At 37.0% G+C, this 12359-nt stretch overlaps 1 protein-coding gene and 2 non-coding genes across 18 annotated transcripts in view; all 3 read right to left on the reverse strand.

Annotated features, from left to right (window-relative positions):
- The window catches only part of EIF4G3 (eukaryotic translation initiation factor 4 gamma 3), a 315623-nt gene that overhangs the window by 2179 nt on the left and 301085 nt on the right, over nt 1–12359 (reverse strand). For 14 of the 16 annotated variants that reach the window (XM_069479450.1, XM_069479452.1, XM_069479456.1 and 11 more), the window contains 4 exons: nt 12125–12223; nt 4957–5103; nt 4190–4271; nt 2207–2353 (listed from right to left, as the gene is read on the reverse strand). In XM_069479450.1, the coding sequence (XP_069335551.1) occupies nt 2207–2353; nt 4190–4271; nt 4957–5103; nt 12125–12223 (475 nt within the window). The remainder of the gene's footprint in view (nt 1–2206; nt 2354–4189; nt 4272–4956; nt 5104–12124; nt 12224–12359) is intronic. The other 2 variants (XM_069479460.1, XM_069479457.1) reach the window with 1 other exon arrangement.
- On the reverse strand, nt 3175–3282 carry LOC138391086 (U6 spliceosomal RNA). The gene has a single exon (XR_011234723.1). It is a non-coding gene; the product is annotated as a U6 spliceosomal RNA (small nuclear RNA).
- LOC138391122 (U7 small nuclear RNA) lies at nt 6497–6558 on the reverse strand. Its single transcript, XR_011234743.1, has one exon. It is a non-coding gene; the product is annotated as a U7 small nuclear RNA (small nuclear RNA).

Consider the following 12359-nt stretch of genomic DNA (forward strand, 5'->3'; position numbering starts at 1 on the left):
TCCCAGAGTGCTAGGATTACAGGCGTGAGCCACCGCGCCCGGCCTTCATATAGGCTCTTAAATTCCTTTTTAGTCAGCTCTCTGCTCATTCATATTAAGGGAGGAAGGTAATAGAATAAACAATAAATGCTAATAAATACTAAGTTTAGAATGAGTCATACAACAACTTTTCTTTAGATTTCTCTTTGTAATTATATTAATCAAGCTAATATTGAAATCACTTTTCATTCTCTAAACCCCAGTTGGTCTATGGGGAAATGGAAGCAAGTGGCCAGGATTCTGCTGGTGGTAAATCTAGAAATGAATTATTTCTCCAGTAATTACCAAAGCTGATAATTATGGGAGACACTTTAATCTGACTGGCTGAGCACACAGCATTTCATCCGACCACTTAACCAGCTAATTTAAAAAGTTATGTGTCCTCTTCCTATACCAATAGAAAAAGGAAGCCATAATGTTAAATGACCTTTCAAAGATCTTGAGAGGAAGAAAATAGAATCAGATAAAATTCTCTGATTTAGACTTAGATGTCTCTTCGGTTACACTCTGAGGAAAATCTGTTTCAATCTTTTTATTGTTTTTTTGGAGATAGAGTCTTGCTCTGTTGCCTGGGCTAGAATGCCATGACATCAGCCTAGCTCACAGCAACCTCAAACTTTTGAGCACAAGAGATGCTCCTGCCTCAGCCTCCTGAGTAGCTGGGACTACAGGCAAGCGCCACCATGCCCAGCTAATTTTTACTATTTTTAGTAGAGAAGGGGCCTCACTCTTGCTCAGGCTGGTCTCGAACTCCTGAGCTCAAGCAATCCTCCCGCCTCAATGCCAGAGTGCTAGGATTACAGGCGTGAGCCACCTTGTCTGGCCACAATCTTTTCCTTTATTTCCCAGAGGGATTCACTAGCAATAGGAAAGAAGGAAAAGTTTGCAAAAGCCAAAACCTAAAGTAAATATCAAAGAACTACTTTTAGTGCTATCTCTAAAATAGCCATGTACTATCCACTTTCACAAATTTCAACTGAATTTTCAAAATATAAGAGAATTCATTAATTAATAAGTATCACTAAGACTTCAGTGTACAGGTTACCTTATTTGTATGGTTAGCAAAGAATTAATCATAACCCTTAACTAAAAACTATTCTATTTATTTTTATTTTTATTATTTTTTTTAATTTATTTTTTATTTCATTTATTTTTTATTTTTATTTTTATTTTTTTGAGACAGAGTCTTGCTCTGTTGCCTGGGCTAGAGTGCTGTGGCTTCAGCCTAGCTCACAGCAACCTCAAACTCCTGGGCTCAAGCGATCCTCCTGCCTCAGCCTCCCGAGTAGCTGGGACTACAGGCATGCGCCACCATGCCTGGCTAATTTTTTCTATGTATTTTTAGTTGTCCGGTTAATTTCTTTAAATTTTTTTGGTAGAGACAGGGTCTCGCTCTTGCTTAGGCTGGTCTTGAACTCCTGATCTAGAGCGATCCTCCCACCTCGGCCTCCCAGAGTGCTAGGATTACAGGCATGAGCCACCACGCCCGGCCTAAAAACTATTCTAAATTACCTTAGTAAATAAACACACGATGGTCCTTGATAGGTGTCTAAAGATCTTGAAGAGTATCAACCTCAAGACCACTTAACCATTTTCATGCCCTAGACCTGCACAGTACAATATGGCTACTTAAATTTAAATAAAATAAAATGAAAAAATTCAGTTCCTCAGTCACAGTAGCCACATTTAAGTGCACAACTTGCTACACAGTTACCATACTGGACAGTATAGATATATTTCTGTCATTGCAGAAAGTTTTATTAGGCCTGTCCTAGATTGAGAATTAAATTTCTAATATAAACCAGTTTTCTTATTGTCATTTTTTCATACAACTATATACCAAATTCAGGGTTTTTTTTTTTTTGAGACATGGTCTTGCTTTACAGCCTGGGCATGAGGGCAGTGGCATGATCATATCTTGCTGCAACCTCCAACTCTTGGGCTCAAGTGATCCTCCTGCTTCAGCCTCCTAAGTAGCTGGCACTACAGCCATGCCTCACCATGGCTGGCTAACAAATTCAGATTTATTAAAATTGTTGGTTATCTGAGTTTTTGTTACTAGTGATTCTTCTATTGTCCAATCTTCAAAGCCCAAACCATCTCTGAAGTCTTGGCTAGATAAATCTCACCCACTGGTTAGGTTAACGGTTACATGAGATAAACTTACTGGCAGGTTGATCCAGTTTTACTATTGATGCTTGTAGTGCATAAAGTGCTTGCAGTTCCTTCTCTGTATCTGAGTCTAGGTACTTGAGTAAGATCGGCACTCTCTGCTTGATAACAGCAGTGTCCACTCTGAAGGTAGAACAGTCAGCTAGAGGCAAGAGAAAAATCAGGCATTACATTTAAAGAGTTAACACACAGAACCATTTTCAATTTTTTGAGTGCGTAAGACCCATTTGACTATGCAAGGGAAGAGGTGGCATGGGAGGCCCAAGGCAAAGATTTTGAAATCCAAAATGCTCCGAAATTTTTAATGGCACATTCTCACAAATTTTTAATGGCACATTTTATTCTCAGAAAAAATAAAATCATGCAGAGAGGATGCATTCTGAGTGCTGGTTTCCCTCAATAGTACACCCAATTATTTACTTTTAATTATAATGAAACAGTGACAGTGGTTTTATGACAAGCTACAAGAACAACATTAATGAAATGTCACACCATAAAAAATGGGTGAGGTGATGGCTACGTTAATTAGCTTGATTTATTCCTTCCACATTGTATACATATATCAAAACATCACATTGTGTCTCCTAAATGCATACAATTATGATTGGTCATTCAAAAATAATATAAATTGAAAAATAAAGCAAGAATTCGAGTACTTAAAAAAGCAACATTATAAAGGAAATTAAAGTGATAGTTAATACAAATCTTTTCTGGAAGGTAAAAGAATTAGAACCATTTTATTTTTACTAGGAGGATTAGGACTAATTGTCACAGTGGCAAATAACATTAATCTTGGCCTTCTGAAGGAAAGGTATGATAAAAAGGGGCTGACAGTATCCTCAGTGCCAAGAAGCAAAAGGTTTTATATTCTAAATTATCACTGCGACATCACTGGGACACATTTTGTTTTTAAAAGCAGCTTTAGTACTTTTCAGCTTTCATTTTATTATTTATGTATTTATTTAAAATTCAGAATTCTTCACAAATTTGCCTGTCATCCCTGCACAGGGGCCACACTCATCTTCTCTGTATAGTTTCAATCCTCAGTATATGTGCTGCCGAAGCGAACACTCAACTTGGATTTTAGAACATCAAAGTCTTATGGTTCTACGGACACTGGAAATGATTTTTAAATTGTATGAGAACTTTTTACTTAGCTTGTTATTTACCTCATTAAGGAACTAACATTGAAAAAAAAATTCATTGAAAATCTTAAATTACAATTCTGAAGCTAAATTAAGTGGCAGGAAGCTATCTTCTAAAATGATAAAGACAGACCTGAAATTCTGCAACAACTTTTGAGCTGATGGATTTTTTTTTCCCCTCATGTCAATAAGAGAAATGTGGATTTCTAACAGAGGGTAAGTAGATGTTCTCATTAAGTACTGTTAAATACTGTATGCTGCTTGGGATATTTAGGGTCGTTCTACTAATCCTATTCCTATCCACCCATGTACTTCATAAACATTCAATAAAATTATCTTATCATATAAAATAAAGTCAACAAAGTGAAAGAGAAAACTGTTGGTATTCTTTTCCTTCATATTTTTATTTACATAAAATGACTTTTTTGATGAGACTGGCCCTCCACCGATACTAGTTTAAGAATATCAACTCATTCATTATAACTCAGGAATGGAAGAAGGAGAAGGCCATGAATGTTGGAGGTGAAAAGGTAAAGAAAAGCTACATGCAACATATTAAAAAACAACCAAGGAGCATGCAATAACGTTCTGTCAAATAGAAGAACACAAGGCATGCAGCAGCTGCTCAGATCTGGTTCTTTGCAGGCAGAGCACCTATTTGTCCCCATGCTTGAGACAGCTAGGCACCACAGGCAGAAATGGCACCCATTTACACAGAAAACTGAGCCATACAGGGCAAGTTTTGAAGACAATATAAATTCAGACCATATAATCAGTAGTTGACATAATGGGGATTTCAGATGTTAACAGCTGCCTTCCGAAATGTCACTTACCTATAATAGCTGCTTTACAAACAGCTGTCATTAAAGCTCTAAGGAATGTAGGTGAACTCATCTGGCTTTCATCTAGATTAGCCTGAAGAAAAAAAAGAAATGGAATAGTTAAAGATACCTTTGCATATCAGAGAAATTATTTTCCCCAAACCAGGGCTGACATGGCACTAAGGGCAGATGGAGTTGGAGTTATATTTTCGCATATTCTTACAAAAGTTCAACATCTGATTCACTGAAAAATAGCTCGACTACTGCCAGTTCTGTGTGAAAATGTTCTAAGTAGCAGTATTTAGTTTTCAGGGAGCTTACCACTGCCTATCTTCTGCTCATTCAATTCCACAGTGTTATATACTACGCACATTTGGAAGTGCTACCACTTAAACACATATCTTTATTCCTCAATAAATAATCTATATTAAGATGATCTATCCAAGACGATAAATTTAAAAGAACTACAACACAACTGCATTTTAAATACTATTTTCTCAGTAGTGTGCAAGTGTTCTTACAGATGCCAACAATGCTTTTTAATCTTAATTTTAACAAGAATTAGAGGTGAATCTCAAGCATTGCCTCAAACAAACCCTTCAGGTACTGAGAAAATTGTAACTCTTTTCTTAGGATGACAAGAAAAATGCATTTAAAAACTAACTTTGCTAAGGTTAAAAACTCACAAAGTGCAAGGACAGGTATGTGAATTAAAGAGGCTGCCACAAGACTCTTTTTTGTAGAGATAGATAGCAGGGAAGGTGAGATAGTCTTTATACCTCTACCCAGTCAAAGATCTGTTCATCATTCGCTTTGTCCTCAATAATGAGTTTCTCGAGTTGCTTATATAGCTCTTCAGCAGAGAGTTCTTTCTTTGAAAGTGCTTCGGAGGAACAGGAACTGTCAGACTCAATGAAGTCCAACTTCTGAAACATAAAATGTGAAACATGTTAGTATTATTCAGTATTATTTTTCCCTGAAGGAAAATAAAGTCATGGGTTATATTTTCTATTTTATATGGAATCAAAGTGATTAGCAGAAGCTATTTTACGTTTATAGTTTTGAAAGGCTGTCACTCTATCATCCTTCTGAATATTTTTAGTTGTTTGTTTTCATTCTTTTTTTTGGTTGAGACAGGGTCTCGCTCTGTTGCCCAGGCTAGAGTGCAAAGGTGTGAACATAGCTCACTGTAGCTTCAAACTCCTGGCCTCAAGCCATTCTCCTGCCTTAGCCTCCCAAGTAGCTGGGACTACAGGCATGCACCAGCACACCTAGCTAATTTTTTTTTTTTGAGTAGAGACAAGGCCTTGCTAGGTTGCCCAGGCTAGTCTTGAACTCCTGGCCTCTAGTGATCCTCCTGCCTCAGCCTCCAGGGTTGCTGGGATTACAGGCTTGAGCCACCACACCCAGCCTATCCTTCTAAATATTTTTCCAACTCCTCAAACTGTATATCTTGCAAAACAAACCAACCAACCAACCAACCAACCTCCTATGATTATCTCTCTGTTTACACTACCTCCAAATCATTCTGAGCTTCAATCTTGCTCTTAGCACTAACAAAACTCTTTTCGGTGGGGTAGGAGCCCTAGACAAGGTACAACTTAACTACCTTTCTGTAATATATGGTTTAATATTAGTATCAACACAGCAACTGTCAAAACTCTGTAGTTTTGCCTTTGTTAAGTCCATCAAATACCTCCTGACCATTCTGAATGCAAGTGTAAGAAATGATGCTATAATTCTTAAAATTTAGGTAGTTTAAAAAATCTATAATCAAACTATTGGTAATTTATGCCTTGCTTTATGTAGTTCACCCTACAAACACCATAAAGACCATAATATTAAAGATTATTCATATAAGGTTTTTTTCAAAGACTCTGGTATAATCCTATACCCTACCCCAATCTACAAAGTAAAAACACTATCTTGAATTCTGTGTTTTTCCTCTGATTGTCCTGATTGTTTAGTTTCTACCACTTATGCAGCATCTCTAAATATTTCCCCATAAGGTTTTAGAAACATGGTTTAATACTGCAAACAATTTTTCTGATTCAGTGTTGGTAAATTATATATCCTTGATGCTCCAATATACACAAAAAAGCACATGATGGCCATAAGCTCTTTTAAGAACAAGCAATCAATTTTTCATAACCTTGAAACATTTCCCAAATTAATTCTAATATCCCGAAGTGTTAGAATACCTATATAGAATACTTGTTTAACCTATCCTAAACCTACAAAAATAATTTAGGTCTGAAAGCAATTAACAATAATAACAAAATGAGGTGTGCTACTCATTTTATTTTTTGGGGGTGGGGGGAAGGTCTTCCGGTGAGGACTGGAAAACCTGCTAGACAAATTCTAAAAGAGCTGTAACACTGCTATTCATTAATAAAATAAAATATGACATAAAAATTTGAAAATGAAAGCCTCTACCACTGCCAAAGGAGTCAGTGATGAGTTGTAAAGTTTATAATGATCAGTGGAGAGAAATATTTGTTTCCGAGAACCCCTGTATTTCTGTACAAGTTATCTGATCTTGGTACCCAGAAGGTTGGGCTTTGAATTTATGGACAAGTTCACTACTACCTGTGGCAGAATGCTCCAGTGTTCACAGAAAAAGGACATGAAAACAAATATTTTAGAAGAAAGCTGCAAGTCAGGATATAGAAGGCCAAGTGTTTTGGAACTTAATTTTTCCAACTGCCCTTTCAACATTTTTATTAATAACAACATCTTTATTTATGGAGTACCTCTCTGAGCTCAGTACTTACTAAACATTATCTCATTTAACCCCAACAAAAATTCTACACGGTAGGTATCATTAGCATTTTATAGGTGAGGAATCTGAAGCTTAGAGAAGTTATTTGCTTAAAGTCACATATTAAGTAGCAGAAAACTGAAATCTGAATCCAGATTTATTTGACTTCAAACCAGGGTGCCAGTTTTCATTTCTCTTGGATATAGACCTAGAAGTGGAATTGCAAAGTCACAGTAATTATGTGAGGAACCACCTTTATACAGTTACTATCATAAATAATACCTTTATACATTATTCAGCCTATTATGGATTTGTAATTATTTTATGAATTTGTCTTTTAAATCATACAGGAAACAAAAAGAAAAGATACAAACAAAAACCGTAATACCGCTAGCTTTTATATGTACCCATGTACTTACCTTTACCAGAGATACTTATTTGTTTATATTGCTTCAAGCTACTGTCTAGTGTCCTTTCAACTCAGCCTGAAGGATTCCCTTTAGTATTTTTTGTAGGGTAGGGCTACTACTGGCAACAAACTCACTTAGCTTTTCTAAAATATGGGAATATCTTAATTTCTCCTTCCTTTCTGAAAGAAATTTAGCCAGCTACAGAATTATCGTTTGACAGTTACTTTCTTTCAGCACTTTAAATATAGCATCCCATTGCCTTGTTACCTTCATGGTTTCTGAGGAGAAGGGGCTGTAAATATTATTGAGACTCCCTTGTGAGGTGTCACTTTTCTCTTGCTGCTTTCAGGATTTTTTCTTTGTCTTTTGACAATTTCATTGCATGTGCCTCAGTGTGGATCTCTTTGAGTTTATTCTTCTTGGAGTTTGTTGAGATCCCCAGATTCATGTCTTTCATCAAATTTGGGAAGTTTTCAGCCATTATTTCTTCAAACATTTTTTATGCCCCATTTTCTCTCTGAGATTTCATAATGTGCACATTGGTATGCTTGATGGTATCCCATAGGTTCTGTTTCTTTTCTTTTCTTTTTCTTTTTTCTTGAGACAGGGTCTAACTTGGTTGCCCTGGCTAGAGTGTAGTGATGTCATCATGGCTCACTGCAACCTCAAACTCCTGGGCTCAAGCGATCCTTCTGCCCCAGCTTCCTCAGTAGCTGGGAATATAGGCATGTCCCACCATGCCTGGCTAATTTTTCTATTTTTTTTTTTTTTTTTTTCAGAGATGGGGTCTTGTTCTTGCTCAGGCTGGTCTTTAACTCCTGACCTCAAGCGGTCTGGCCTCAGCCTTTGAAAATACTAGGATTATTGATGTGAGCCAAACACCTGGCCTTGATCCTTTTTTCTTTATGCTCCTCAAACTGAGCAATTCCAACTGCCCTACACTTACTTCTGCTGATCAAATCTGTTATCAAACCCCTCTAGTTTTTTATTTCACCTATTATAACTAGCTCCAGATTTTCTATTTTGTTCCTTTTTATAATTCTTATTTTCTTTATGGGTATTTCCTATTTGTTCATACATCATTCTCCTGATTTCCTTTAGTTTTTTTCCATGGTTTCCTTGAGCAATCTGAGCATATTTAGGACATAAAATCTTTGGTCTAGTGTGTCCAATGTTTGGGCTTGCTCAGGGATGTTTTCTGTTAGTTTCCCTTTTTTTCCTGTAAATGAGCCATACTTTTCTGTTTCTTTGTATGCTTTATAATTTTCTGCTGAGAACTGGATGTTTTTGTAATGTGATAATTCTGGGACATCACATTCTCTCCTTGCCCTAGGGATTGCTGATGTTGCTTATTAAAAGGTGCAGTCATTTGTTTGTTTAGTGTCTTTTCCAAACTATATTTCAAGAACTACAATCCTTGTCATATGTAATCTCTGAAGTCTATGTTCTATTATTTAATATTTCCGTGGTTAGCCAGTGAACTGACTGAGATTTCATTGAATGCTTGGGTTCAATAAGAGAGACAGAGAGAGAGATACTGGGAGAGGGAGGGGAAGAGAAAGAAGAGGGGGACAAAGAAAAAGGAAAGGTGTGAGGAAGCAGGGACAAGGGGGTAGAGGGAGAAGGGGGAGGAGCAGAGGGAAGGAGAGAGAGAGAGATATCTATTTCTCTGAATGTTTAGCTGGCGAAGCCATTTTTGCCTGAAGGGGTTGAAACAGCCAGCCCCTGCACTGGATTCTCAGTCAACTTCCAGGCAGATCAAAAGATACAACTCCAATTCTTGGAGGACAAGGTCCTTATGGCTCACTATGGCATGAGAAAGCTACACCAGAAACAGTGTTCTGCCATAGGGCTGGGGGCTGGTAGGGTTCTATAATAATTGCCAAAATTTACTGACATTTTACCAGACTCTATTCTTCAAGCACTCCCCTAGGTGTTGACAGTGCATATGTTTGACTAGACTCCACAATTCCAAAATAATTGATTCTAAAAGATCTTGCCAGTTCAACAGATGTTTTAGTGGAGGGACTGATTCCTGGATCTTCCTATTCTACCATATGCCCTATAGCACATATAAATTTTTAAATTTGAAAATTTTTTTAGTTTTTTTTTTTTTTTTTTTAAGACAGAGTCTTACTTTTCCTTTCATGCTGGAGTGCAGTGGTGTGATCATAGCTCAACGCACCCTTGAACTCCTGGGGCTGAAGTGATCCTCCTGCCTCAGACTCTGGAGTAGCTAGGACTACAGGCATGTGCCACCACGTCTAGCTAATTTAGAAAAAATTTTTTTTGTAGAGATGAAGTCCCACTATGTTGCCCAGGCTGGTCAATTTAAAAATATTAAACCAACTTTACATTCCTGGAATAAATTCTACTTTGTTATATTATCCTTTTTATATATTGTTGGATTTGATTTTCTAATATTTTGTTGAGAAATTTTTCTCTATGTTAATGAAGAATGTTGGTCCATAGTTTTTTTTCGAAATTTGTCTGGTTTTGGTATCAGATTAATGCTGACTTCATAAATGAGGTAGGAAGCCTCTCTCCAGTTTTCTGGAAGAATTGTTCTAGCATTCTTATTATTTCTCCTTTAAACATTTGGTAGAATTCACCAGTAAAACCACTGGGGCCTGGAAAGTTTTCCCTGTAGGAACATTTTTAACTACAAATTCAATTTCTTTAATAAGATATTCAGGTTATCTATCTCAATTCTTGAGTCAGCTGTAGTAGTTTGTATCTTTCCAGAAATTTGTTCCTGTCAACTAGGTTGATGTATTTACTGCCATAAAGATTATTCACAAAATTTCCTTATCCATTTTTATGTATAGAATCTATAGTGATGTCACCTCTTTCATTCCTGATAAAGGTAATATGTGCCTTCTCTTTTTAATTTTTTTCCAATCAGTCTGTTGAGAGGTGCATCAATTTTTTTTTTTTTTTTTAATTTTTCTTCCGGGACTCCAAGTAGACATACGTAGGCTTTCTCATTCTTTCCTCAGAATTCTATCTAGTTTTCTTTTTTTTTTAAATCTCTCCAGTCATTTGTCTCTTATTTGCCCATTTTTGTGATTCCCCCCACCTCCCCACTTTGTTTTGAGACAGGGTCCTGCTCTGTTGCCTGGGCTAGAGTGCAGTGGCATCATCATAGCTCACTGCAACTTCCAAGGCCTGGGCTCAAGTGATCCTTCTACCTCAGTCTCCCATGTAGCTAGGACTACAGGCACATGCCACCACGCCTAGCTAATTTTTAAAAATTTTTGCAGAGATGAGGGTCTTGTTGTGTTGCTCAGGCTCGTCTTAAACTCCTGGCCTCAAGTGATCCCCACCCCCCTTTGGCTTCTCAAAGTGACAGGATTACAGTTGTTGAGTCACTGTACCCAGCTACCCTCTTTTTTTATATAGTGTTATTTTGTATTCTGAATGACCATCCCATTACCTCAAGTTCATGGGGTATAAACCTACCACTTACTGTATGTTTACTCTTACTCATGTTCACTTTTTTCACTGAATGTTAAATGAACTCTTAAGTGTTAGCTTACATATATTTAGATAATGTATATTTGTAGAAAATAAGGGGACTTAAGCTGAGGATATTTTCTTCAAAGAGAATTTTAGCTTGCTGCTTCTGAGAGCCCGGGTAATACTGAACTGGGACCAGTTCAACAACTTCCATGATATCTGGCAGCACCTGTAACAGCCTTTGCCCACTGGGCAACATGTCCTTCAGGCAATACGCCTTTCATGTATGCTTAACGTTCAGAGTTCAGGTTTCATCTCTGGCTTCCTTCCTCCTCTTCATTCTTTCTGTCCCTTGTAAGTGAATTTACTTCACACCCTGTGAGTGCAGCAATGCATCAGAAATTGTGCTTTATGCAGGTACTTATTGTAGCGGCAGGAGTGCTCTCCAGTGTCTCTAGACTACAACCAAAAAGGAAGCCACTAGAGGCCATAGCAACCTAATACAAGGTCTTTATCCAGAACAATATACTTAAAAGTCATTTTCAGATGGCTTTCTTATTTTATTTTACCTATAGTGATTTTTTTTTTTTTTCTCTTTACTGCTGATTTTGTTGGTTGTCTTAGCTTTACTTTTCCTCATGTGTTTTAAGATTTTCAATTGCAGGATTATTTCGTGGGAAAGGTTTTATTTTCTGTCTTTGCCATTTTTTTTTTTAATCTAATAGTTTTATGACTGCCTCTACCTGAACCTCCACAGTTTCTTGTTTAGGACCAGATTATATCAACCATGGGGTGTTCTGCTTTGTGCATTTCTGGATCCAGTTATAAACTTAGTAGGCTGGGTAGCTAAGGTTCTGGTTTTAAGTCTGTATCTACTTCCTTACACGTACTTATCTGTGAAGTTTCAAGCTGTAAGCTTATCTCCAATCCCGTACCTTGTATGGGGCACTGTAGTCCCCATTACCCTATAGAGTAACTGCTGGTTGCTTCTGCCTGCTTTTAGACTTAGAGATCAGAAGACTTGCAGCTTTAGCCCTATCACTCCAGCCTTATTTATTAATTTCATTTCTGCTTCATAGAGATATATAGCTTGTTTTTATAAGGGTGGCTAAGTTTTTAAATTTTTGTTTTCTTTTTTATCAATCATCTAATGATTGCACAGTTGGAGTGGCCTTACATGGACTTAAAATGACATCTTGACCAAGATTCCTATTTTGGTCTAATTTTAATCACTGGAATACTAATGAAATTACCTTCATTTTCTCTATAAAATAGACCAACTATTGTCAAACAGTAAAATGTAAGTTGTGTTCTTACCTGCTCCAAGAGAAAATTATGTACATCTTCTCCTTCTGGTAAAAAGTCCTTCCAGCTGAGGTCAGCCTCCCTCCATAAGGACCCCACTTTCTTATGGCTCTAAAATAGAGATAAGTCTAATTCATTTACTTTCACATTGGAGGAAGGAAAAAAATAAAGGCTTGAAGTCAAGAGTACAGAACTCTAAAAACTGTAAAATCAAAATTTTCCCTTGGTGCATGAAGTTAATCACTTA

This window comes from Eulemur rufifrons, chromosome 8, assembly GCF_041146395.1.
Source record: "Eulemur rufifrons isolate Redbay chromosome 8, OSU_ERuf_1, whole genome shotgun sequence".
Lineage (NCBI taxonomy): Eukaryota > Metazoa > Chordata > Mammalia > Primates > Lemuridae > Eulemur > Eulemur rufifrons.